General features: G+C 35.4%; 2 protein-coding genes and 1 long non-coding RNA gene across 6 annotated transcripts; 2 read left to right on the top strand and 1 right to left on the bottom strand.

Moving 5' to 3' along the window:
- Positions 1–709: 709 nt before the first annotated feature.
- LOC150035272 (uncharacterized) lies at positions 710–27,967 on the bottom strand. The gene is made up of 3 exons (XR_016530696.1): positions 27,832–27,967; positions 941–1,055; positions 710–848 (listed from the first exon to the last, which is right to left on the bottom strand). It is a non-coding gene; the product is annotated as an uncharacterized LOC150035272 (long non-coding RNA).
- Positions 19,282–21,922, top strand: LOC120081440 (uncharacterized). The gene is made up of 5 exons (XM_090315606.1): positions 19,282–19,525; positions 19,630–19,790; positions 19,889–19,969; positions 21,227–21,350; positions 21,482–21,922. The coding sequence occupies exons 1-5, from the start codon at positions 19,394–19,396 to the stop codon at positions 21,527–21,529; spliced, it is 546 nt and encodes a 181-aa protein (XP_090171732.1). The 5' UTR covers positions 19,282–19,393; the 3' UTR covers positions 21,530–21,922.
- LOC120081439 (nucleobase-ascorbate transporter 7-like) lies at positions 22,799–27,389 on the top strand. Of its 4 annotated transcripts, XM_039036302.2 has the most exons (16): positions 22,869–22,951; positions 23,413–23,577; positions 23,894–24,078; positions 24,268–24,365; positions 24,462–24,638; positions 24,739–24,839; positions 25,025–25,100; positions 25,211–25,270; positions 25,391–25,575; positions 25,696–25,792; positions 25,888–25,974; positions 26,079–26,137; positions 26,235–26,326; positions 26,413–26,490; positions 26,586–26,746; positions 26,855–27,389. In XM_039036302.2, exons 3-16 carry the CDS (start codon positions 23,964–23,966, stop codon positions 27,071–27,073), a joined length of 1,605 nt encoding a protein of 534 aa, XP_038892230.1. In that variant the 5' UTR covers positions 22,869–22,951; positions 23,413–23,577; positions 23,894–23,963; the 3' UTR covers positions 27,074–27,389. The 4 variants fall into 4 exon arrangements, with proteins under 4 accessions (XP_038892229.1, XP_038892231.1, XP_038892230.1 ...); XM_039036301.2 differs by having other exon boundaries at positions 22,799–23,577; positions 23,874–24,078; XM_039036303.2 differs by having other exon boundaries at positions 22,849–23,577.

Genomic DNA, 27,967 nt, shown 5'->3' on the forward strand with positions numbered 1-27,967 from the left:
TAATAATGTACCAATAACCATTATTTATTTACAACGATGCTTTAGTGAGTCGGAATACGTGTTACAGAGGGGCAGTCAGATACTCCTTCACTAAAGCAAACAATTTTGACCAAACACTATCTCTGGAATAACTCTTATTCCTATAGTCTCTGGAATAACTCTTATTCCTATAGTCATTTAGTTATCGTTTTCGGTCAGAAATTACTAACACTTTTAATAATTTTGTAAGTGTAACCCTCCATTTTTAGACGTCAGAGGTCGGCCCCAACTATGCTACCGAAATGGAGACACTAGAAGAATTTCGGGCTTTAATATCAGTTGACAACCAACATTAAAGATAGTGTTATTAAAGCCCTTTAATGTCGGTTGTCTTTAATGTCGGTTTTAAATCGACATTAAAGGGCTTTAATAACACTATCTTTAATGTCGGTTGCAACCAACATTAAAGCCCTTTAATAAAATTTGCAACCAACATTAAAACCCTTTGACCGACATTAAAGCCCAGAATCTGTCCGTTTTATCAATTATTGTCCATTTTTTTAAATTCCGTTGTCAAATCCATTTTTTTGGTCAAAAAGTATAACATGACACATCATCATCAAACATTTTGGCTATGACATATTATTTATGTATGAATTGTAAATCTATTACATTTAATCCACAAATTCTGCTATAAAATTATAATTTAAAAGGCATACAATAATTCAGCCCTTGAAAACACAAATTACAAGTAATACAAACATTATGAGTTTACTGTCCTTTTCCACTTGGTAAGTATGGATCCCTTCATAACTCTTCTTGAACAGACCCCCCTAGCTTCAACAGTGTCTGGTTATAGGCATCTTTGTCTGACCATTGTTGTTCAAAGGATCATAAACAAAAAAGGTTTAAGACAAAGGATTGAAAGTGAAAATGTGATCAGAATTCATATTCAACTAACCGTGTTTATTGGGAATGTGTATAAATGGTACATTCAAGGCAAAATTTTCTACTAGAGTTCCCCAAGAAAAAGCATAAAAAGGTTGTGATACCAAATCTTTACTCCTTTGTTGCACCTACAAAACAAGAAAACTCAATAGTTGAATAAATGAGAGAATCTTATTTTAAAATTGCGAGTCATCAACTAAAACTTATTAAAACAGTGAGTCAAACATTTTTTTAGTGTATTTAATTAGCATAATGCACATGTTCTCAAGCCAATCAATCGTTTAGTTCCTGCATCTATCGCTTAGCTCCAGTGGCCCATCGTGTAGCTCAATCGTTTAGTAAACGATCTCGCGTATAGGCTATCATTTAGCTACCGTGCCCATCATTTAGCGCTGACGCCTTATCGTCTAATGCATTCGCCTATCGTTTAACGTCATCGCCTATCGCTTAGCATTCCACCTATCGTGTAGCGCGTCTACTCATCGTTTAGTGCTCATGCCCATCGCGTAGCGCCATCATATAGTTATCGCTTAGTGCTCGTGCATCTGCTATACGATTGTCCAGCGCCCGTCTACACGTTTGTCCAGCGTCCGCGCATCTGCTATACGATCGTCCAGCGCCCGCGCATATTTACACGATCGTCTAGCATCGCTTAGCTCCGCGCAGCTGCTATATGATCATCTACCTCATCGTTTAGCTCCCCGCATTGCTACACGATTGTCCAGCGCCCGCCTACACGATCGCCTACCTCATCGTGTAGCGCTACCCATTTGCTACAAGATTGTCTACCCAGCACCTTGCGCTCAACATTTCGCTTTCACTGCTCTTGCTCACGCATACCCAACGCAGAAGCAACTCTTGGCAACGCCTCTTGCCAATACTTCAACAAATGTATCATATACAACAAAACCATCGATCAAATCGAATTTTAAATGCCATACACACCTAAAAAGGCCTAAATCTAGGAGTAGAGAGACATATTGAAGTAAAATCGCAGTTGGCTTTCATTGAGACATTTACACAAACAGTGAGAGGCGTAACATAAGAACAAAAATTGTTGTGAGTTTAAGAGAGGAAAGAGAAAAAAAGCATACTGATCTGGACGAACGACGAACGGTGAATTTCAGATCTTCAGAACTGGACTTCATATTGAACGACGGCACACAGATCCAGGCAACTTCAGATCCGGGCGACTGAGTGCGGCGACGCGGGTTGTACGACGAACAGAACTGCACGGAAGCCAGATCTACACCATGACAAACCTACACGGGTTGCACAGCAGCAAGGGTTACGCTAACCATTGGCAAGGGTTTGAAAGAGAGAAGTGAGAAAGAAGAGGGTCTGAAGAGAGAAGTGTGAGAATGAGAGGAAAAAGAAAATAGGGGGAGAGTGAAGAGGGAAAAATGAAAAAAATGGGGGGAAAATAGAAAATAGGGGGAGAGTGAAAAGGGAAAAATTAAGCGGGTCTTTAATGTCAGTTTAAAACCGACATTAAAGGTACCCCTACAATGTCAGTTTAAAATCGACATTAAAGATCCGCTTTAAAAAAAAAACGACATTATACATCTGATTTCACTTTTTTCAACCAACACTAAAGCCCAAAATTCTTGTAGTGGGAGTCAAGATTGGGAATAGACCTAAGAAATCCTATCAATTTCTAGAGCTTGAGTCGTTCTGAATCCTATGTTACAACCCTCCGAGGGGATAACCAGCGTTAAATGACTAGCAAGAGCCGCCTAAAGCAAACCAGTAGGTGCAACATAGGAATCTCATGGTCCAAACTAATGGAAGAGACCGCAAGATATATTGACTCATATCCTTCACCCACTTACTATAAACAACTTCCTCTATTTACCTTGTTATTGATTCATACAAAACACTTTCTGAATGGAGGTCACTTCCAGAGTGACACGAAGCGTCATATGAATCTCACGGTGTAAACTATCGTGGAGACGTGGTAGTTGAAATCTATATATCATATCATATAATAGACTTATGTTTGAACAACTTCCCCCTATTCACCGCAATCTAGATTTAAGCTAAAAAATACTTTCCGAATGGAGGTTACTTCCAATGTGACACGAAAAGAATTAATTAGTTATGGATAAATTTGAATTATTCAAAATAAATAAGGGAATGTACATTAATTGTATGAGATACAATTAATATAATGTATATAGATATATTGTAATACAAAGTTAATTTTGAATTAGATTAAAAATACAACTTTATAATATGAGAATATTAGTGTTTGAATAAGATTCAAATATTAAATTAATATGAGTAAGATATAGAATGAGGGAATTAAATATTAATTGTATATGATATAATTAGTATAATGTATATAGATACATTATATTATAAAGTTAATTTTGAATTAGATTCAAAATTAAACTATATGATATGAGAGAAAATTTTTTTTTTTTTAATAAGATTCAAATATTATATAATATGAATGAAATTCATATTTAAATTATAGATTATGAGAGGGAAATACATTTGAATTTTATTTAATTATAATATTAATTAAATATATGATATTCAATTAATTTAAATAATTAATTAGATTTATTAATATTTATTTATTAAATTAAATTAAATTAAATTAAATAAGATTTAATCTAAATTCAGTTAAATTTTAAACTCTCCATGATTAAAGGGAGTTAATGGTGAGTTAAAAGGGAAGTTACATGACTTCTCTCTCTCAAAAAAAGGACAACAACATATTATTATTGAGCAGTAGATCACTTTCATTCTCTTGATGGTTTAATAGAAATTTTCTCTCTCAACTTTTAAAAACACACAATTTAGGGAAAAAGTTTTTCAACATTTTTTCCTTCTTCCCTTTTCAAAAAGGGTTCCCACAAACCCAAATCCTGTTGGAGAATAGAGGAAAAAATCTCGATAGTTGTGTTTTGCTCGAGATCAAAAGTTCGTGGAAAATTAGAGAAGTTCTTTAAATGTAGTATTTTCTTTTCCTTTAAAATTCCTCAGAAATTGAAAAGCATGTTGCAATTTATCCCATATTTATATTGTTGTTTGTTTTTTTTTTCTCCAAATCAAATTTCAATGGCACAAAGCATTCACGTGCTTTTGCATCGAGATTCGATCCCTTAAAAAATGACCCATACCACTAGTAACATTATAAGTTTTTCTCAAACCTTCAAATTTATATTTATTTAGGTTATGTGCTATAAAATGATTATAAGTCTTCAAATGTTCAAGTTTGTGTTTATTTGGTTCTTATACTTTAAAAAGATATTTGAATTTTAGCTATTTCAAATAAGATTTTTTATTTACTCCTACCTAACTTTAAATAGTAGAGGTACAATCCTATGAAAGTTCATGACTAATGTACAAAAAGCTTAGTAGATATAAGAAATTAGAAGTTTAGGGAAAAAAATTAAATAGATTATTTGATAAACATAAAGATGAAAGTTTAAAAATATTTATAACATTTTTTTTAGTACAATTAAAGATAAGGGGAGTTCGAATCATTAACATTATGAGTTTATAACATTTATAATAAAATACAAAAATGATAAAAAAAAAAAAAAAAAAAAAAAAAGTTTGAAGGAAGAAGAAAGTTTAGACATGAATAATTTAATGAAAGAGGGGATTATGGCACTATCATTGCCACACATCACGCTCAACGTTTATCCCAAAAGAAGCTGACATTCCATAACTAGGCCTTACTGTTGACTACGACATAAGAAGTCCAAGGTTTTGAAGTTCCAAACTTTGGGCTTAACACTGTGCCACTACCCACAACTATTAAAGAAAAAGATAACTCCCAATTTCCTCATTTACTCCCCAAATCTTGGCCTTTTCCATGAATAAAAGGACTTCCAAAATATTCACCAGGCTGAAACAAAATTTAAATTTTAAAAATAAAAACAATATAATGCCCCAAAAAATTAACTAAAATTTTAGACTTCGAAAAGGCCACGACATTATTCAACAAATAGACATAGATGGTAATTTATCATATTTTACTATTAGTTGTAATTATTTTGGTTCATTTTCTTATATTAGAAAACAACCCTAAAACTTAACTAAAATTTAAGAGATACTTGCTATAATTTAATCAGTAAAAGGAATATATATATATATAAATAATGCTCCAATTTAAATTGAAAAAAAAAATAGCTGATGTGGAAATGTCTATTTCTTTTTAGTCAATTTTTGTTGCTATTAGAAATCCTAATCTTTGTGATCAATAATTGGAGAGTTAAATTATGTATATAAATAATTTTAAATTAAAAAGCCTAATTTGTTATGGGTATTAGAGAATTATCGTCGCTATATGACGCAACTCAAATTTTTATAGGGAAAGGAAAAGAAATGGCAGCAGCGATGGGAATGAATCAGCATTACTTAATCAATAAAAATAAAAATAAATGAATACTTTTTATATTAAATCTTTATTAAATATAATTAACTAATTTAAATTAATTATTGAAAACAATTAAATTATTATAAATGATAATTAATAATTTAAATTAAATAGTTAAGATAAGATAAAATATTAATGATAAATATATTAGTTGAAATTTATTAAGTATTTATATCTAATAATTAACTAAAATTAATAATAATGAGTAATTAATATTAATTCATTAATTAATTAAGCTATATTTTTATAGGTTATCTCCGAGTTATAAAAATCCCACACTTTTGCAAGGTATTAAAAAAACCCATATCAAATGAGCTTTGAAGTTTCCATGGATAATAATATCCTGAGTTTTAAAAACTAAAATTTTATGAAATAAACAATGATATTTAATATCGATTTAAAATCCCATACAAACAGGTTCTTATAGGGTGTTTAGAGCAAAGAGTGGTATTGTGAACTGAAGTTATGAAGTCTGAGAGGTGTGTACTTTTGGAGTCCACAACGTAAGAGTTAATGAGGTATAAAATAAATGTTTTTTAATACTAAGACTTTTCTTGAGCTAAATAAAGAGTTGAGTTCACAAACTCATAAATCTTACTTCCTAATTCTTTGGCTAAACATATCTTTAGGTTTCTACCTGTATAATTATTAACCCCGTTTTTTTAAAAAGAAGGTAAAAGAAAAAGAAAAAGAAAAACAAATCATTTTAACTCTTTCTTATTCACTTTAATTTTCAACTGCCACGTGAGAGAACAAAATTGGGCTCTTGTAAGTCTGTAAACATGCCGATGAAGGCCAATTGGAGAAGCCTCTCTTGATCTAAAAAAAATTGTTACTTTTGATTACAAGTCTAATTTATTTAATCTATGACCAATTAAGAATTGTCCATAAATTAAAATTTAGAGATAAATAAATGATAAACTAAAAAAAATGATCATTTGATCACAACAATAGATTTATTGAATTCAATAGTGATTAAACCTAGACCACGATCAATAAATTTGACCAGTGGCCCGATATGTGCCTAAAATTATTAATTAAATCGAGTCGAGTAATTAAAATCATTCGAATCCAAAGTTCAACCAAATTCAAGCTTATATGAAAAAAATTTGGGTCAAACAAGCCTAATTTTTTGGCCCAAAAGTAAATTAGCCAAGATTCGTGTAAGGCCCTAGGTAACTCTATAAATAGAGGCCTTACCCTTATAGAGGATGTGAAGAATTGAAGGCTGAAGCTCTGAAGATCTGAAGTTCCAAAGATTAGAAACTCGGAAGATTTGAAAAATATAACTCTCCTAAAGATCTAAAGACATGAAGACTCGAAGATTGAAGCTTTGAAGCTTAGATGACTTTCAAACCCAAGAACTATAGCTTCAAGAACAGCTGCAAAGCTCTTAAGACAAATAAACATCGAGAACAAGCTGGAAAGCCCTCAAGATAAATCTACATTTGAGAACAAGCTGCAACGTCCTTATGATAAATCGACATCGAGAACAAACTAGAAAGCTCTCTAGACAAATTTACATTCGAGAAAAAGTTATGGAACCCTCAAGATTAGTTAACATTTAGAACAAGCTACAAAACCTTCAAGACAAGTTTACTTTTTGAGAGAAAATATCAAAAGATCAAATATAAAAGATTGTACTCACTATATTGAAATTGATATAAATACAAAGTTCATTTCAACTAATTAAATTTCTTCGAAAATCTCATTGAATAGATTAAGTTGCAGAGTTCTCAAGATAAATTTATTTAAGATAAAAAAAAAATCAAAGGAAAGGATTAAATATTGAAAATTATACCCACTATATTAAAATTAATATAAATACAAAGTTGATTTCAATGAGTTAAATTTCCTAGGGAATCTGGTTGAACAATATTATTTTTCCTGAGAAAGTATAATATCCAATGTGTTAAAATGAGAAATGTCTCGAAAATTTTAAAATATGTCAATTACAATAGTCTATTAAATTATTAATCATACCAAATTTGAAATTAACTTTTAATTTAAACACTGTAGAAAATGGAAAAAGGTTCCTCCCTACTGGAAAAATATTCAATTAAATTGTTAGCATCCCATTATATATTTCATATAATTTGTTAATTTTTGTTTTATAAAAAATCTTAATTTATGATATATTTAATAACATAAGTCGAGTTTGAGAGTCTAAAGAGATAGGATATAAAATCCGAACCCTAATTACCTTAAGTATGCAAGTGTAAATTATGTGATGTCTTCTAATAAATTGTAATGAGATTATATTTTGGTTAGGAGTGATGGAGGAAGAAAGTAAACTAAAGAGCAAGAGAACTCTCGGATGGCTATGTAGGAAAAAATGGTCAGATTTTGGCTAAGTATGGAAAACCAAGAGGAGACCATGCTATCCTATGAGATTTAATGCTAAATTGTGCTGTGAGTAGAGTGGGAAGAAAGTAGCTTAATCAAATCTCAGCCATTAATCTTCATTAGTGAGCTACGTGGCCCAAGAAGATTTCATGCAAGGAGTTTGGCGGTAGCATAGGAAGGAAGGCCAACTTCATTTGAACGGTTTGGACAGATTACTTAGGCTATTTGTATAATTTCAGTGGCATTGGAAAGCTCTTTGTGTCTACTTTATGTGGATGTACTGCTAGAGGGAAAACTCGCCAGAATAAGATCAGAGGAGCAAATAAAGACGAAGGGTTCGTTTCTTAGGTGAATCTAGGCCCTCAGTGAAGAATTGAAGCTCCAGGATGAATCACGAAGATTTTTGAGCTAAACATTTGAGGTAATATTGCTAACTCAGTCATAAACAACTTTGTAGAGTGAAACCTTTTAAGATGAGTCCTGGAATTCGAGTTATATATTTTTGAAGTTTGAACTGGAAATTGTTGAACAAGTAGGTAGTTGCTTGAATTGGGGCCAACAATGAAAGTTTGAATCTCCAAATCAAACGACGGGGAATTTTGAGCTGAAATTTTAAGATAATGTTGCTAACTTGATTCTAAGCAAGTTTGTAGAAGAAATTTCCTTGAGATGAACTTTGAAAATTTAGTTATGAATTGTTGCATTCGAATCTGGAGTTTGATGCTCCAAAATTTTTCTAAGTGTGAGGAGTGTGGGCGATCAAAGGGTGTATTCTTTTGGTACTCAAGCCCTCCAAATTGGCTAAGTGTCCGACCCTCAAAGTGAATGGTAGGAGGCACAATGTGATGGTTTTCCATGTGAGCTTGATTTATTGAGTAGGCCTAAAAGGAAGGCTAATGTAAACACTAAGTAGTATGCTTATATGTGTAGGTTCAACGCCCATTAGAGAATCTTATCAAGCCTTAAAGAAGCAAACTTGAAGGATCTGTGAGTGACTATAAATGATTTATAAATGATTTATAAATATTTTAATAATCCATGCTTTATTGACAGTTACTTTTATGCTAGTTATTTTACAAGAAGTTCCAAGCAATGCATTTCCCTAAAGTTTATAAACGCATGCTAGTTACAAAGTTTATGAAATATGCTTTGGTACAATGGTTGACCATGGTGGTTCTTAGAAGAAGATTCTATGACATGTTTAAGTTACAAGTATTTGTATTATGTTTTCAAGCATATGTGCTCTTAATGTTGTTGAGCATGCGTTAGCAAATGATATTCTTATGATAACTATGTTTTATGAGATCAAGCTTTCAGTAAGCTTGTTTTATGAAAATGTTTTCCTATCAGGTATTTTCAGCTCAATACTGAAGTACAAGGAGAAGGTATCTGAGCTGTACTACCTGGTTTCAGTTATGTTTTGATTCTGATACTGAAGTACATAGAGAAGGTATCAGAATAATTCACTCAGTTCAGTAATAAGCAATGGTACCCTACTTCAGTTATGATCCTTGACGTCAGGATCCAGTTTGCTCTACGTGCACGTATGACAGTTAATTAGTTCAGTAGGATTGAACCACGAGGGTTCTTTTCCAGCATTGGCTGAAAGGTGTTGAACAAAAGGGTTCTCACCCCAGCCCAGGCTTATGTTTGAGATATTGAGCAAAAGGGTTCTCTCTTAAACAAGGATATCCGACGTTGAGAGATCGAGCAAAAGGGTTCTCTTTCAATTGGGAATTAGTTCGACTATATTTTTAGATACAATAGTTTTAAATGTTTTATGTACACGTTTGCGTGGCATGTTTTAGTTCCAGTATTTTGTTTTCTATCTTTCAGTTTAAGCATGAGATTTATGTTTTTATTAAGTCACTCACTGGGTGAGTAGCTCATTCTTTTAAATGTTTTTCTTTTCCCAGGTAATGGTTATCTCCCCAGAGGTTAGCTGTTATGCTGCTCTGCCACTCAAGGACTCTAGTTAAAAGTCCAAAGTCTAAAGAGCAGTTTTAGGTTTTTATTTTGTAAATGTCTGTACATATGTGTTGCTCATATCAGGGACTAGTAAAGTATGTTGGGACCCACTGAACTCTGTACCTGTTAATATAATGTAGTTATGTTATTGTTGATCCCTGGTGTTCCGAGGTTATTTTTAAAGTTTCATCAGTTTGGTGAATGTTATATATGTATTCCAGGGATCTAAGCAGGTTAAAGATGTAAGTTAGTCAGTAAGTGCCACAAAGGGTTAGTAACTACTGTTGTCACATTCACTTATGGATTAAGAAGGGTAATCTGAGAAGGGGTGTGACAAGTTGGTATTAGAGCATAAGATTTTGGGGAAAAGAGCGTTCATGCATGAGTCTATGTCCCTTAACGTAAGTTCCTAACATGTGTACTACATAATTAAGAAAGGATTCTGAGAAGAAGTGGCATGCAGAGCAGTCGGACAGTAGATGGGGACCCTAACCCTACCTTTAGAAGTTTCGAGATTCGAAGGAATCCAGATTCTAATGAACAAAAAGGTAAAGACCTAGTAAATCAGGAAATGACTTCAGACAGGGAGTCGAGGATTCCGCAAACAGGAATATATCCTCAGTTAGAGGATAGAATATTTAATAGGATCACCAAAAGATTGGCGGAAAATGTCGAGTCCATTCTGGTGGATTCGGAAAAGAAACACGGTATTGAGAAAGACCTAATAGATATTGATAAAGGACAGGGAGCAAAGGAAGAACGATAGCAAGCTTTAACAAAGTCGAGAGGTGAGAGTTCTAGGCCTCCATTTTCTGGTCAGGCAGTTAGGAAGAGACAGAGAGCTACAAGTCAGCATAGTGTAAGAAGGAAGAAACCAAGACCTATGGTTAGTATGGGTGATCGATCAAGGTTTGGGCATCCTACCGAGCCAGTAGCTAGTATAGGTAAGAAACCCTTATGTATGAATTGTGGTAAGCATCATCGGGGGACATGTTATAGGGGGAAAAACGTATGTTTCCAGTGCGAACAAGCAGGACATTTCAAGAAGGAGTGTACCCAGCTAGGTCGAAGAGTTCAGACAGAACAGAGAATGACTTTACAGACGGTATATCAGCCAAGTAGCTCAAGAACCCGAGGAAGGGATTCAAGAGAAGAAAAACGAGAAAGGGAGCAGGACGACCTCAGCGGCAGGGCAGGTTTTACGAAGTGACCCACCAGGAGGCAGAGGAGTCTTCTGATGTTGTGACTGGTAAAGTACTTTATATACTAGTATATTTATGAAATAGTTGTTTATGGTGCTATACCTATATTTTTATCTAGCATGTTGCATTGCATGTAGGAAAGATTATAGAGAACATGTCCCTAAGTAGTTATTATTATGTTGTAGGAGAGGTTGTAGTAGTATAAGAGTTTTACAGGCCCTGGGATAGTTATTGGCAATTATAGTTTATGAAGTGATTCAGTTAGATTTCCTAGAATTGATGTCACCCTAGAAGCTTAATATCAGCAGTGTAGGCTAGGAAGCTGCTAAGTAAAAGATGTGAAGCCTATTTAGCCCATGTGATGGTTTTGCAGGATGGAAAGCTGAAACCTGAGGATGTACTAGTTGTACAAGAGTTCCTGGATGTTTTCCCTGAAGAGTTATCAGATTTACAACCTGATAGGGAAGTTGAGTTCACTATCGATTTAATTCCAAGTACAACACATATTCCCCAGGCACCATATAGGATGGCGCTAGAAGAACTGAAAGAGTTGAAAGTTCAGTTGCAGGAATTAGTAGATAAGGGTTACATCAGACCTAGTGTGTCACCTTGGGAAGTGCCAGTCTTTTTGTCAAGAAGAAAGACGATACTCTCAAGTTATGTATAGATTATAGGCAGTTGAACAAGTTGACGATCAGGAACAAGTACCCATTACCTCGTATAGATGATCTCTTTGATCAGTTAAAAAGAGCCACGATTTTATCTAAGATATAGTTGAGATCAAGTTACCACCAATTAAAGGTAAAGGAGGCGGATGTTCCAAAAACTGCATTCAGGACGAGGTATGGACATTACGAATTCCTAGTAATGCCATTTGGACTAACGAATGCCCTGCAGTATTTATGGACTTGATGAATAGGATATTTCATCCATACTTGGATCGATTCATGACAATCTTCATTGATGACATATTGGTGTATTCAAGCAATAGGGAAGATCACGTGAACCATTTGAGGATAGTTTTGCAGACGCTGCGAAAGAAGTAGTTGTATGCCACATTAAGCAAATGTGATTTCTGGTTAGACCAGGTTGTATTTCTTGGTCATGTGGTTTTAGCAGTAGGAGTGAGTTTGAATCCACCGAAGACTAAAGCTATAGTGAGTTGGGAGAGACCCACTAATGCATCTAAAGTATATCTTTGATCGGAAGGAACTGAATCTGCGGCAAAGAAGATGGATTGAACTGACCAAAGACTATAACTACTCAATTGAGTACCACCCTGGTAAGGCGAATGTTGTAGCTGATGCATTAAGCAGGAAGCCCTCAGGATCTAAAGCAGTCCTTGGATCGATATCATGAATGTTACTCCAGGAGTTCAGAAGTTTTAGGGCCACTCTATCAGTAGGTCAGTCAGGAGGATTGATCGTTACATTTCAGGTAAGACCCACTTTGATGGAAGATCTTAAACATGAATAATTGAAGGATCCTGATCTCCAGAAACTTATAGAAGAAGTGAGCAAGGGAGTAAGAACTGGTTTTCAATTAGGAGTAGATGAAATGTTAGTAAAGGAAGGAAGAATGTGTGTGCCTAATGTGTTGCAGCTTAAGCAAGCTATTCTAGAATAGGTGCACAAGTTTGTTTATGCCATGCATCCAGGAAGCACTAAGATGTACAGGACCTTGAGGAGATCGTATTGGTGGACTGTAATGAAGAAAGGCATAGCTTAGTATGTAGACCGATGTTTGATTTGTCAACAAGTGAAACCTGAAAGACAGATATCGGCAGGATTACTCAGTCCACTTCCGATATATGAGTGGAAGTAGGAGCACGTGACGATGAACTTTCTATTTGGACTGCCTAGAACACCTTCAGGATATGATGGCATTTGGGTGATAGCCGATAGACTGACCAAGATGGCCAAGTTTGTACCAGTAAAAGTTACCTTTACGCTGGACCATCTAGCTAAGATTTATGTAGACAGAATAGTCAGTCAGTATAAAGTCCCAGTGTTGATAGTGTCAGATCGAGACCCGAGGTTTACTTCAAGTTTTGGCCTAGTCTGTAGAAGGCTATGGGTACTAAGTTACAATTCAGTACGATTTTTCATCCGCAGACAGATGTGTTGGATCTATGCCAGTACGCAGCGAAAGAAATTAGGATCCATAAGCATTCTAATTCATTAATTTTGGTTGAAAAGAAACATGCTAAAAACAGAGTATAATGGGTTTCATGAACATATCTTGGTTGAATCAACGAAATCTCCATTTCCAGCTGCAAAATCCTCTGAATCCTTGTGTAGACCACCATAAGATCTTCCCTACTATCCTCTTGGTACTTTAGATTGAGTTGTGGGACTCAAAATAAGCCGGAATCAAAGAGAATATGGAGAAAGCTCACTGAACATGACCCATTGAAGAACACCTTCTTCATCCGAATTTTTCAGCAAAAATTCAGTCGGTTCTCATGCCTTTCTTCACTTCAATCTCTTCAATATATTGTAGACTATCATACAAAAAGATATGCTGTTGGGATGCAACTCATGCTTGGAGTAAAACAAAAGAGGAGGTGGGTTCCAAGTATGCTAGTTAAGATGAAAAACCCATTTTTTTTTCAAGTTTTGTGTAATTTTCTAATTTCCAAAAATCTATTTTGAATTTAAAATCATATTTTATTTCTAAAATCAAAATTTATTAATTTTACACATTAATTTCATAAATTAATTTTCTAATAAAATTAATAAATAATTATTTAAACAATTTAAATAATTCTAGTTAATTTAATATCTAATATTAAATTAATTTTTACACAAAGTCATTTTCATATATTTAAATATATTTTCTCCAATTTTCGTTTGATTCTAATATGAACATTTCAAATTAACTTATCACGCTACTCTAGAGCTAATACATTTTCGAGCTAGTAGGGGACCTCATGGACCTACAGATCATGGATTTCAACGATCTGAGATTAATCGGCTAACCTCATTAGACCGATCTAACCCCCATTCGTTAACTAATGGATCACTCCACTAAAGCCCATAGTTGAACTTCCCTCATTGTAGATATATTATGTCCACTTGATATAATCATTATTAGTAAGTTAACCCTTCAAAAGTTGTTCGCAATAACGGATGGGTCAAATCTTTGTTTTACCCCCAAAATTACCTCTTGTTCCTTAAGTCCCACTAATCCCCTAATGAACAATTGTTTTGTGATCCAATCACAAAATCGAGTCCCTCTCATGCCAAATGAGAGGGCGGGATTCCTTGTTCAAGCCCCAGAATCAACACTTAAGGGAACAACCTCTCTACTATCCCTATAGCGGGTAGGAGTGAATTCCCTCTTGCACCCTATGTCCCCAGCTATCTATCTAGTCTCACCCCTGAAATGGCAGTCATATTGAGCCGGCGCTGTTGAGCCAACCCTCCCCTATGCAAATCTAAGAGCAATCCTAGATAAACAGGAGTTCATAGTTAGCTTAGTATTAAGGTCAAGTTACCTAGGTCATCGTTTTGAAATAGTCAGTCTTAAACAGTAAACAACGTTATAAAGTAAGAGTGACTTATTTCGTGGTCCGATCTTGTACAAACTCTTTTGCACGATGACACCCCTGCTCCTCATGTCCAACATGAATGAATTAGGATCACTTCGTCTGTAGCACTTTACAACTCCTTGTAACAACTACAGAGTAGGGCGTATCCAATAGTGTTACCAGAATAAAGTACCCAACCTTATCCACGTACTATAAATCATTTTGACTATTTACTCGAACCTGATCAATCTTTATATCTCCACATAAAGTTCAAGTACTCATCCAATAGTCAAGGGACTTTTAGGTTTATTGGATTCCTATTCAAGCAATATATCTATTCAATAATACCTTTATTGAATTTTCAGAATAAGCTCCATTGTTTACATACCACGAGTTTTAGGACATAAAATCCAACAGGATGGACAGTCTGAGAGGACGATTCAGACATTGGAAGATATATTAAGAGCCTGTGTGTTGCAGTTAAAAGGTAGTTGGGATACGCAATTGTCATTGATTGAATTTGCGTACAATAATAGTTCTCATTCAAGCATCGAAATGGCTCCATATGAAGCGTTGTACGGTTGGCCTTGCAGGACCCCTATGTGTTGGAATGATGTTGGAGAATGGAAGTTATTGGGTCTAGAGTTAGTTCAGCAGACCTCTGAGAATGTAAAGCTTATTAGGGATAACCTAAAAGCCGCTAGAGATAGATAGGAAAGTTATGCTAATAAGCAAAGAAGAGAACTAGAATTCGAGGTTGGAGATCAGGTATTTCTTTGATTACCTCTGTGGAAAGAAATTATTAGGTTTGGAAGAAAAGGTAAGTTATGTCCTCGATACATAGGACCCTATGAGATTGTGGAATAAGTTGGCCCAACATCTTATAGATTGCAATAACCTTCAGAACTAGCTCCTATACATGACGTATTCCATGTATCGATGTTGAGGAAGTATGTGCCTGATCCTACGCATGTGTTAAGAGAACAACCAATTCAACTCAAAGATAATTTTTCATACAAAAAGGAACCGATTGAGATTTTAGAGAGAAAGAAACAGGTACTCAGGAACGAGACGATACCTCTAGTGAAAGTGTTATGGAACAATCATGGCATTGAAGAGGCAACCTGGGAGCCCGAGTAGCAAGAAAAGTAGAGATATCCTCAACTTTTCAGTTGATATTACGGTAAATTTCGAGGACGAAATTTCTTTTAGGGAAAAAAAGTTTGTAAAACTCGAACCCTAATTACCTTAAGTAAGCAAGTGTAAATTATGTGATGTCTTCCAATAAGTTTTAATGAGATTATGTTTTGTTTAGGAGTGATGGAGGAAGAAAGTAAACTAAAGAGCAAGAGAACTCTCGGATGGTTATGTAGGAAAGAATGGTAAGATTTTGGCTAAGTATGGGAAACCAAGAGGAGGCCATACTATCCTATGAGATTTAATGCTAAATTGTGCTGTGAGTGGAGTGGGAAGAAAGTGGCTTAATCAAATCTCAACCATTAATATTCATTAGTGAGCTAAGTGGCCCAAGAAGATTTCATGCAAGGAGTTTGGCGGTAGCATATGAAGGAAGGCCAATTTCATTTGAACAATTTGGATAGATTACTTAGGCTATTTATGTAATTTCAATGGCATTCAAAAGCTCTTTATGTCTACTTTTTGTAGATGTGCTACTGGAGGGAAAACTCGCCGAAATAAGGCCGGAGGAGCAAAATAAATACGAAGGGTTTGTTTCTTAGGTGAATTTAGGCCATCAGTGAAGAATTGAAGCTCCAGGACGAATCACGAAGATTTTTAGCTAAACATTTGAGGTAATATTGTTAACTCGGTCATAAAAAACTTTGTAGAATAAAACTTTTTAAGATGAGGCCTGGAATTCGAGTTATACATTTTTGAAATTTGAACTGGAAATTGTTGAACAAGTAGGCAGCTGCTTGAATTGGGGCCAATGATGAAGGTTTGAATCTCCAGATCAAACGACAGAGAATTGAGCTGAAATTTTAAGGTAATGTTGCTAACTTGATTCTAAGCAAGTTTGTAGAAGGAAGTTCTTTGAGATGAGTTCTGAAAATTTAGTTATGAATTGTTGCATTCAAATTTGGAGTTTGATGCTCCAAAATTTTTGTAAGTGTGGGGAGTGTGGACGATCAAAGGGTGTATTCTTTTGGTACTCAAGCCCTCCAAATTGGCTAAGTGTCCAACCCTTAAAGTGAATGGTAGGAGGCACAATGTGATGGTTTTCCATGTGAGCTTGATTTATTGAGTAGGCCTAAAAGGAAGGCTAATGTAAACACTAAGTAGTATGTTTATATGTGTAGGTTCAACGCCCATTAGAGAATCTTATCAAGCCTTAAAGAAGCAAACTTGAAGGATATGTGAGTGACTATAAATGATTTATAAATATTTTAATAATCCATGCTTTATTGACAGTTACTTTTATGCTAGTTATTTTACAAGAAGTTCCAAGCAATGCATTTCCCTAAAGTTAATAAACGCATGCTAGTTACAAAGTTTATGAAATATGTTTTGGTACAATGGTTGAACTATGGTAGTTCTTAGAAGAAGATTCTATGACATGTTTAAGTTACAAGTATTTGTATTATGTTTTAAAGCATATGTGCTTTTAATGTTGTTGAGCATGTATTAGCAAATTATATTCTTATGAAAACTATGTTTTATGAGATCAAGCTTTCAGTAAGCTTGTTTTATGAAAATGTTTTCCTATCAGGTATTTTCAACTCAATACTGAAGTACAAGGAGACGGTATCTGAGTTGTCTATCTGGTTTTCAGTTATGTTATGATTTTGATATTGAAGTACTTAGAGAAGGTATCAGAATAATTCACTCAGTTCAGTAATAAGCAGTGGTACCCTACTTCAATTATGATCCTCGACGTCAGGATCCAGTTTGCTCTACGTGCACGTATGATAGTTAATCAGTTCAATAGGACTGAACCACGAGGGTTCTTTCCCAGCATTGGCTGAAAGGTTGTTGAACAAAAGGGTTCTCACCCCAACCCAGACTTATGTTTGAGAGATTGAGCAAAAGGGTTCTCTCTTAAACAAGGATATCCGACGTTGAGAGATCGAGCAAAAGGATTCTCTTTCAATTGGGAATCAGTTCAGCTACATTTTCAGATATATTGGTTTTAAAAGTTTTATGTACACATTTGCTTGACATGTTTTAGTTCCAGTATTCTGTTTTCTAGCTTTCAGTTTAAGCATGAGAGTTATGTTTTTATTAAGTCATTAACTGGGCAAGTAGCTTATTCTTTCAAATGTTTTTCTTTTCCCAAGTAGTGGTTATCTCCCCAGAGGTTAGCTGTCATGCGGCTCTACCACTCAAAGACTCCAGTTAAAAGTCCAAAGTCTAAAGAGCAGTTTTAGGTATTTATTTTTTTAATGTCTGTACATATGTGTTGCTCATATTAGGGACTAGTAAAGTATGTTAGGACCCACTGAACTCTGTACCTGTTAATATAATATAGTTATGTTATTGTTGATCCCTGGTGTTCCGAGGTTATTTTTAAAGTTTCATTAGTTTGGTGAATGTTATATATGTATTCTAGGGATCTAAGTAGGTTAAGGATGTAAGTTAGTCAATAAGTCCCACAAAAGAGTTGGTAACTACTGTCGTCACATTCACTTATGGATTAAGAAAGGTAATCTGGGAGGGGGTGTGACATAGGAGGTCTATGAACTCCTGGAGATAGCCTATGAAAGCTCAGTGGAATGGACCTAGTCGAGCTTAGAGGATCCATGAAGAGAGCCTAGTGAAGCTCAGGGAACCCATAAAATGAGCCTAGTGGAGCCATAATAATATATAAGAGCTTAAAAGACCCATGAGGAGAGCGTAGGAGAGTTTATAAGAGTCATGGAGAGAGTCTTACGGAGTAGAGACAATGAGAGGTTACAGGACCCATGGGGAGAGCCTATGAGAGCTCAAAGGATTCACGAAAAGAGCTTAGGAGAGTTCGAAAGACCCATGAGGAAAGCCTAAAGAGCTCAAAGGATCCATGGAGGGAGAGCCCAATGGAGCTCAGATGAGCCATGAAGAGAGCCTAGTGGAGCTTAGAAGACCTATGAGGAGTTTAGAAGACTCATGAGGGAGAACCTGGAGTGAGCGTATAGGACCTATAGGGAGAACCTAAAATGAGCTTAGAGGACCCATGAGAAGCAAAACATGAGCATATGAGTCACATGAGGGACATTGGAAAACTCATGAACAAGCTATAAAGAAAACAAACAAGCCATAAAGAAAATGTTGAGAAATTAAGTGGGTGATGTACTTAAGCATCAGTTTTGATGATGGTGTAACTGTCCAATGAGTATTAACTCAACGATTTCAAGAATGATAGAGGGGCATTATGAGCCCGAACATCAGTTACACTTTATTATCTTTTATAAATGACCAAAGTCATTGGTTGAAAGGTATGCCTAAAATACCATACTATTTTCTATTGTTAAGTAACTCACAAACCCGAGTCTGAGTTAAGCATCTGAGTGTGTGTGATTTGACGCAACACTGATGTTTAATTTTTTTTATCTTACAGATACTTTGACTATTTTTCTTTGTAATATAAGCTTAGGAGTTCCATGTTTCGGCATCAATAGTAAATATGTCCAATTCTCTTAACAAACACAGACTAATATTTCATATCAAAATAGTTAATTAATTATCCGTGTACAAGAATTAAAAAAACGAGTGTAGTATTAAATGCACAAATTAAAATTTAAAAGAAGGTAAACTGACTTGAAAAATTCAATTTTTTAAAGATAAAATTAAATTGTATACTAATTTGAAGTTACAATAATTACAAATGTTTTCCATATTTAAACACGTGATTAATAATTAGAGTGAAAGAGTGAGTTAGGGTTATTTACGTTAATAATGTTAAATAAGAAATTATTGGGTGAAGAAAAGCCCTAATTTATATGGGGATTAGAGAATTCAGGGGTTACCCAACTCCTTGAGTAGGAGGAAGCTAACAGTTTGAAGTTTAAGCGAGGAAGGAAGGAGAAAATGGCACTGGATGGTAGCGGCAATGGGGATGACTTCTCTGTTGGGTCGTTCTTCTCCATCAAGACGACCTTAGGGGATGAATTTCAAGGCCAAGTCATTACCTTTGACCGCCCCTCCAACATCCTCGTCCTTCATATCCTTTTCTGAATTTCTAAATTTTGATCACTGTTTTCAGTTTTGTTTCTTGAATTCCTTGACTCTCTCTTCTGTTCTTTCTCTTTGTCTTGCTGTTTCCACAGGAGGGTTCGAAGCCAGGACCTCGTAGGAACATAAGGCTGCTGAAGGCCAATTATATAAAGGAATTTTCGTTTTTGGGACATGGTGAAGATCCTCTTGATCTCAAAAACTGTTACCTCGATCTCAATACTCTCCGTGCTCGAGAGGAACTCGCCATTAGGTTGGTTTTCTTTTTCTTTTTTTTGCTGTACAACAATAACCCCTTAGTATAACAATTATCTTTCTCTTTTGGTTCTTGGGTTGAATTGAATTTTGCAGGCAAGCAGAGGCTGAGGCGGAGAGGATAGGAGTGGGTGTGACCAGTGAGGCCCAAAGTATTTTTGACGCCCTATCTAAAACGTAGGAATATTTTGCAAGTCTATTTCAACATTTTTTTTCCTTCTATTTTTAGTCTATGTGGCCATTTTTTTTTCCATTAATTCGGATTGTTTGGCATTAAGAGAAGTCATATTTCTATTGGTTTGGCAAAAGTTCATTGCATGAGAATTGGTTTATCCTCCCTCCATCCAGTTCTTGCATATTCTCCCTCCCATTCCTTGTAGCTTCTCTAGAAATTCTTTTAAAAGCTTATGTTACAATTGAATGAAAAATAGTGACCGAGAAGTGCCATACTACTATTTGTAACTGATGATTGATAGGATTGAACTTTCCTTTGGATCAAAGAGCTGCATCAAAGAGATTATGGCAGATCTTGTGGAAGAAGAAAAATTACTACATCTAAGAAATTTATTTTATAAGTTTTAGAAGTCTTTGGATGATATAACAATGGGACTTTATTTTTCCCTAAACTATGTATTTTAATTGTTACATCCTTTGGTTTATGTGATGATAATCTTTGGTTACATACTTTTGAAAGCCATTGTAATTGAATACTAGCATCGCTCAAGTAGTTTTATATATAATTGTTTTTTTAATATATATGAAACTTATTATCTTTTTGTCCTTCCCGATGCAGAAGTCATAGTTGTTATTATTGCGGTGCAAGTTCCTCGATTTGGAGTTGGAACTTATGTCAGCTTCATTCTTTATTTGGATTTTTTGTAGAAACGTAAATGATTATGTTAGTTAATAGTTTAAGTTCAATTGGTATTTTAAGAAGTTAATTCTTCATTCAAGCCAAGTTTCATTGTCATATATGCTTACATACTTTTGATCATGAGAAGTAATCGAAAATTTTTACTTCTAGAGAATATTTATTCATTCTAATGGTACAGGTACTTTATTTACACTCTATGATATGTATGATATCAATGACTTGGTTAGAATGATAAATTTTATCGTTAATGCTGCTAAAACAGATGCATCTGTTTTTTGTCTTCTGTTATGGAGTCTGAAAATTAGAGAATGGTCTGGGCACCTAGTGGGGTTGCTTGCAAGCCCAAGTATGCTCATTTGATGATCTGATTTTATGAGGCATGCACATACAGAAAACGGAATTACAAGTGCTAGAGATAGCAAAGCATCATGATAGGCTTTTATCTTCTCGAAATTTCTATTGCATCGATCATTTTCTCTAACTGTTACATCTGTATAATTATTCTGCTTCATGCATTGTTATTTTGATAATCTAAGGCAATTGGTGTAATGTAATCCTAGGCTTCCTGTTCGTTGGGACAAGACTGTCATAGTTGTAATGAATGAAGTACGTGTTAGCAGTCCCTATCTACCAGAATCTGTTTCTGGAGGCACCCCTGCTGCCAATGAGCGGGTGAAGAAAGTGGTAAGAATCTATTTGTAGTAATGTTTGATTTATACTGAAAAACCTAACATTGGATATTACTAGCCTTTTGTTTCTTTCTGTGATGCCTTGCACAAACCTCCTTATCTATGCATTTTTCTTTTTTCTTTAAGCTTGAACTGGAGAGGAAGCGGTTGCAAGTTCGTGGCAGTGGTCAGTGATGGTTATTCATCCTTACCCTTCATTTCTGGGTGACAGGTGATTACCTGTACTGAGCCTTTTGCTAATGGGGAAGGTATAATCTCTTTTAGAGGCATCTCGGTGTCAGCAATCATGAAGGGATTTAGTGTTTGAGTGGTACCTAGTCTGTTGCCAAAGTTTTTTAGGTTGTTGATTTTCTCCTGTTTATGTACTGCACTGGACACACCCTGGCAAAGCTTTTGGGAGTCCATATTTAAAATTTTCCAAGATTTGCTTTGCTCTATTGCAATGTATCAAATCTGAAATGAGCGAACTCAGATGTAATAACTGTCCACCTTTCATTAGATCATAATGTGGAAAAACTGACCCTGATGTATTTGAAAAATTGCAAGAGTAGGTTCGTTTTACCTCAACCTTTTCTCTGTTAACTATCAAACATCATGAACAGGAACGATTTTGAAATGGTTGATGCGCCGGGTGTCTAATGGCCGAACATTGATATTGTTTGGGGCCTAAGATCATCCCTATAGTCGTCTGCTCGTCTTTCGATCTTGTTACTAGTAGTTAAAAAAGTAAAGTGAAATTACATTTTGTAGATCTTGTGGGTATCTTTTGTTAAAGAAAAGCCCAGAGGCAAATGAAAAGCTTCAACAGGGTACTTGGTTTGCCGCGAAAAGAACGCTGATTTATTGATTGATTTATTTATTTTCCATGCTCTTTCCTTACTTTTCCTAATGGCCCCATTCTCGGCTGTTCCTTTATTCCACTTTTGAAATTGGTAAACTAATTCTTAAACCTTACGCTGTGACCTATGGAAAGAAATGTATTTGGCCCGTCTGGTTCAGGGAATAAAATGATAATCTTTTTATCTGCCCTTTCTCCCCTCATGGACGGTCAAAGTTGAAGACACGTTCAAATAGAAAACTTCTTTTTAAAGTACAGATAATCATGGCATTTTATTTTTATTTTTCCTCTTTTGAAGAAAGGATTTTGGGAGTGAAAAATTTTAAAATGCTTGCTTTCAAAATAGCTCCAACTGTTAAGACAATTTGTTGTTATTATTAAAACAAGAAAAATGAACAGATTTGTAGGCAATTGAGTAATTGCTAATATCGATTTTTCATTGATGGGCGGGTGGCATTCTCAAAGGGAATCATATTCTTTTAAGTTAAACTAGCTGCAAAAGTTGATATCACTGACCAAAAACAAGGAATTTGATACTGATACTTTTTGAGTCATTAGCATAATTTTATGTCAAAATACTGTCTATGTCCTGTTGATTATTCCGTAAGAATCGAACAACTTACTTTCAAAACAATAATAAACCAACCTAAATTGGGATGCAATCTTTTTCAATTCACTTCTGCAATTTAAGAGTAACAAAAACAATCAACTTCATCTGAACGAAGTTGATCTTCAAGTTTTCAGAGAACCTGCTCTTGGTGGGTGTGGTGTGTTTACTGCCAATTTTACATGTGGTTTTGAACTTTTATTATAATGCTGAGTTGTTTTTAATGCAAACCACAATCCTCGCTAGCCTGCTGCAATTTCAGTCGCTGAAACAAGCTTCCTGTCAAGAGGGTCTGTCTACATTTGACAGCACTTGGGAAGAGGAAAAAAAACTCTCAATAGCCTCTGTTTTCATAATGCTTGTAGCTTATTTTCTGTGAGACTTGAAGCATAAGACATTTAGACTTGGGGGTGCTTCTTTTTGTTTATTTTTTTGTATGACAAAGAAGCAAATATCAGAACTGAATGGTCTGAACTCTGAAGTTGGCTTATTGTTCTAAGTCCAGTTCAAACAGTTTTGGCCTTTTGGGATTGATGGGATTTCAGTTTGGAGAAGAATGGAATAAGTTGTTTTTCTTTAGCAAGTAGTGGTAATTGCTTAAACTAATTGCAGAGATTCGCAGAAGAGATGGTGGGGAAAAGCTTTCAATACAAAACTTTATCTTTACGTGATTGAAGAAAAGTAAGAAGACTGACAATAAAATAACGAACTAGGAGATGCTTTTTTGGCTTTAGGTTACAGAGGAGGTGTGATGGTTTCTTTCTTGCTCCAAGAGAGGTATCACTCTTTTTGCTTCTTTTCACATATCTCTAATTCACCTTTATGTTTCCATGTCCTACAAACTTAAGTGGGTCTTGAGCTGTAAAAAATCATTTTTTTTCCCATTTTCACACTCTCAAGTTTCTTCCTAGTTCTTTCAATCCAATGCTTACCTTCTGAAACTTTGGCCATTGTTTGATTTTGTTGTTCCATTTCTTGGTTTTCGTGTGGGTTAAAGGCATAACTTTTGTCCACGACTTTGACTTCTTGGTTTTTGCCTTATATTTGTTCTTCTTGGGTTTTGAGAATTCAAGAAATTTGAGTTTCTTTATAGCATTAGAAGACAATACTTGGGATAAGAGTTGCGAATTATTTAGAAGAGAGGAAGGAGAAGAAAAAGAAACATGGCAGGAGGTGGAACGTCTGCGCCACCGCCAAAACAGGAGGAGCTGCAGCCACATCCAGTAAAAGATCAGCTACCAAATGTTTCTTATTGCATTACCAGTCCTCCTCCATGGCGTAAGTTCCTCGAACTTTTCATTTCCCTGCTCCTCATTGTTAAATATATAGCTTCTCTTTGGAATAAAATTTTGCTTCTTAATGAGGTCTTAATCTTCAGACTTCAGTGTGATTGTAAACTAAAATAAAATGACAAATAAACTTCATTTTTTGGTTGCTGTATTTAATTGTTGAAAATTCAAAATGCAGCCGAAGCAATTCTACTTGGTTTCCAACATTACTTGGTCATGCTGGGAACAACAGTGCTAATTCCCACCTCTCTAGTTCCCCAAATGGGAGGAGGAAATGTAAGCTTACAATTGTTTATTGATGTTTGAAGGTTTTCTTGTTTCTTGATGAATATATATGGATCTCAATTCTATTACTACAAAATTTCATTTCAGGCGGAGAAAGCAAAGATGATCCAAACACTGCTGTTTGTTGCTGGTTTGAACACGTTGCTGCAAACGTTTTTTGGTACTCGTTTACCTGCAGTAATTGGAGGATCTTATTCCTATGTGCCAACAACAATTTCAATTATTTTGGCGGGTCGATATAGCGACATTGTGAATCCTCAAGAGGTAACATTCGTTGATCAACACCATATGCTTAAAATCTCACCTTCATGTTCTCACTTAACTTGAGCTGACTCTGACTTATCCAATCCATAATGTGTATCAGAAATTTGAGAGAATTATGCGCGGAATTCAGGGTGCCCTCATTGTTGCCTCAACTCTTCAGATTGTAGTCGGCTTCAGCGGCCTTTGGCGAAATGTTGCAAGGTTTGTCGTTAGCTTGTTGTACTTCTATCAAGCTTTTCAGGGAGTGCAAATCTTCAAATAGTTAGTTTCAGTGGATTTTTGACCGAGAGCTTTTAATCCAATGAAGTCTTGGTTTTGAAAATCTTATACGACCTCAACTCTTCAACCCTTCTAATCCAAAAGCGTACTCTTCTGTACTTGTCCAGGTTCTTGAGTCCACTCTCTACTGTCCCTTTGGTAGCCTTGTCGGGATTTGGATTATATGAATTGGGTTTCCCAGTTGTAAGTATTTTGTGACAGTTCGATGGAGACTGAGGAAATGCTTAATATTTTATTCGCCCAGTTTTTTTCTTTAGTCTCCTTCTTACATTAAGCTCTTGTTTGGTTTGTAGCTATCAAAATGTGTGGAGATTGGGCTTCCACAGCTCATCCTGCTAGTGGTATTCTCACAGGTATCATCAAATCTCTCAAGAACCAATCATGACCAAAGGATCTTGGAGCAATTTCATTTTTGATCTCGTTCAAGATAAAATTCGGATCTTATTAAACATACGATCTAAATTGTTTTGCAGTATATACCTCACATGTTAAAGGGCGAGAGACATGTTTTCGACCGGTTTGCTGTCATATTTTCGGTTGTGATTGTCTGGATATATGCTCACCTACTCACTGTGGGTGGGGCATATAAGAATGTGGGTCTAAAGACTCAACTAAGCTGTCATACTGATCGTGCCGGAATTATAGGCGGTTCTCCATGGTAAGTCTAAAATCAACTCTCCTATTGCATATCACTTTCAATTTTTCATTTCAAAGTACCTTACAGTGGGTTGGGAATGCATACTAAATGTCACTCGACTGATTCTCGAACTGCTTATAGGATTAGTATCCCATATCCCTTTCAATGGGGAGCACCTACATTTGATGCTGGAGAAGCTTTTGCAATGATGGCTGCTTCATTTGTTGCACTCGTTGAGGTTTTGTCCATTATTTGTGAGAGCTTATGAGCATTTATTTGTTTAAGTTTGACATCATTGCTTACATTTGGAATAATGTTTTTGGGGTGTGACAGTCCACTGGTGCCTTTTTTGCCGTGTCTAGATATGCAAGTGCAACTCCACTCCCACCGTCTGTTCTTAGCCGCGGTGTCGGTTGGCAGGTACTTAAAGTTACTGCATACAAGAGAAATGAGCAAAACTATCATGTATTATTCATGTCTTTGATAAAGTTGCTCAGTGTTGTTCTTTTTCCTCATGATGTTAGGGAGTTGGCATCTTGTTCTCTGGTATATTTGGCACAGGAAACGGATCATCGGTATCTATGTAAGATCTCTGCAAAAACTAAAACTAAAAGATTTGATTTATTAATCTCTCTTTCTTTTCCAACATGATAAAGTCATCTCATAATTTCTCCATACAGTGAAAATGCCGGGTTGTTAGCATTAACACGTGTCGGTAGCCGGAGAGTGGTCCAAATTTCTGCTAGTTTTATGATATTCTTTTCTATACTGGGTAAGAAAGTCCATGTTCCATTCATCACTATCACCATGTTAATTCTATTAATATGTACTAACAATATGGATACTGATGCGCATCAGGAAAATTTGGTGCCATCTTTGCTTCAATTCCTGCGCCGATAATTGCAGCTCTGTACTGCTTTTTCTTTGCCTATGTTGGTATGTTTATTGAAGTTGAGAATTCTCTACCGTATGTTTGTATTCACCTCAGAATGTTTAACTTGATCTGGTTTAAATCAATGATGCAAGTGCAGGTTCAGCAGGTCTCAGCTTCCTTCAGTTTTGCAATCTCAACAGTTTTAGGATCAAGTTCATATTAGGCTTCTCTATCTTCATGGGGCTATCAATTCCTCAGTACTTCAACGAGTACACCGCTGTTAACGGTTACGGTCCGGTCCACACAAGAGCAAGATGGGTATGACTCAGTTCAACTTTTTTATATCAACATCAAAACCATTTGATAATCAGTCATTTAGTTATAAGAAAAAAGGCTTCACAGTCAGTTTTAAACTCCTTGTTTCAGTTCAATGACATGATCAATGTGCCTTTCGCATCCGAGCCGTTTGTTGCTGGATTTTTGGCTCTGTTCCTCGATGTCACGCTACACAGTAAGGACAATGCAACAAAAAAGGACAGAGGAATGCACTGGTGGGATAGATTCCGCTCGTTCAAGACCGATACAAGAAGCGAAGAATTCTATTCTCTTCCTTTCAACCTCAACAAGTTTTTCCCATCTGTTTGACTTCACTCCAAATTAAATGGTTTTGCAGTCATGACATCAAGTTGGAATGAAGGTTATGCCTATATTCACTGTGAGATTGACAACACCAGTCCCAGTCCCTTTTCACTCTAATTACAGGATGGACGACATAGCGAGTATGCCTCCTGATGTTTTTATTCTTTTTTCTTTTCTTGAGAAAAAGCATAATATATATGAAAGCCCATTTGTGAGTGTTGCCAATATTTTTTTAGATAAATCCAGAGTATGTTTTAGAAAACAGTAAGTTCTTTAGGAGCTATCCTTTAATTTGAATTCTGAAAAGAATTTAATTGTGTTATGTTTTCCAAGATTATTTCTAATAATCATGGACTGGTCTAGTAGTAAAAAGGACACATAATCTCAATAAATGGCTAAGAGGTTAAGGGTCCCATCTATGATGATCAATTACCTAGAAAATAACTTCTTATGAGTTTTTAGGATCAACGGGTTGTCTTGGAGATTAGTCGAGATATGTCTAAGTTGGTTCGAACACCCACAGATATAAAAAAGAAAAAATAGGATTATTTCTACATATGAGTAACGAACATGAAGAGCGAGAAATGAGAAAAACGAATTGAAAGAATTGAATCACTCGTGGAAGTGTGTGAACATCGTGCCATTGACATTCAATTTTGATAAACTCCAAAATACAGAGAAGTAAACATACAAATTTTCTAAGATAAATAATAAAAATTCTAAGTATGCTTTTCTAGAGAGGGGAAGAGGAAGAGAAAACTCACCCTTGTAGAACATTTCTCTTCACGTATAAATCTCTCCTTCAGATCAAGATCTTTTCTCCTCACGAACGACAAGAAATCTTCTCGAATTCACAAACATGACAAACAACAAATCGGATGAATACTACCACTTAGTGAC

This window comes from Benincasa hispida, chromosome 7, assembly GCF_027475165.1.
Source record: "Benincasa hispida cultivar pf3 chromosome 7, pf3_genome.v1.1, whole genome shotgun sequence".
NCBI lineage: Eukaryota > Viridiplantae > Streptophyta > Magnoliopsida > Cucurbitales > Cucurbitaceae > Benincasa > Benincasa hispida.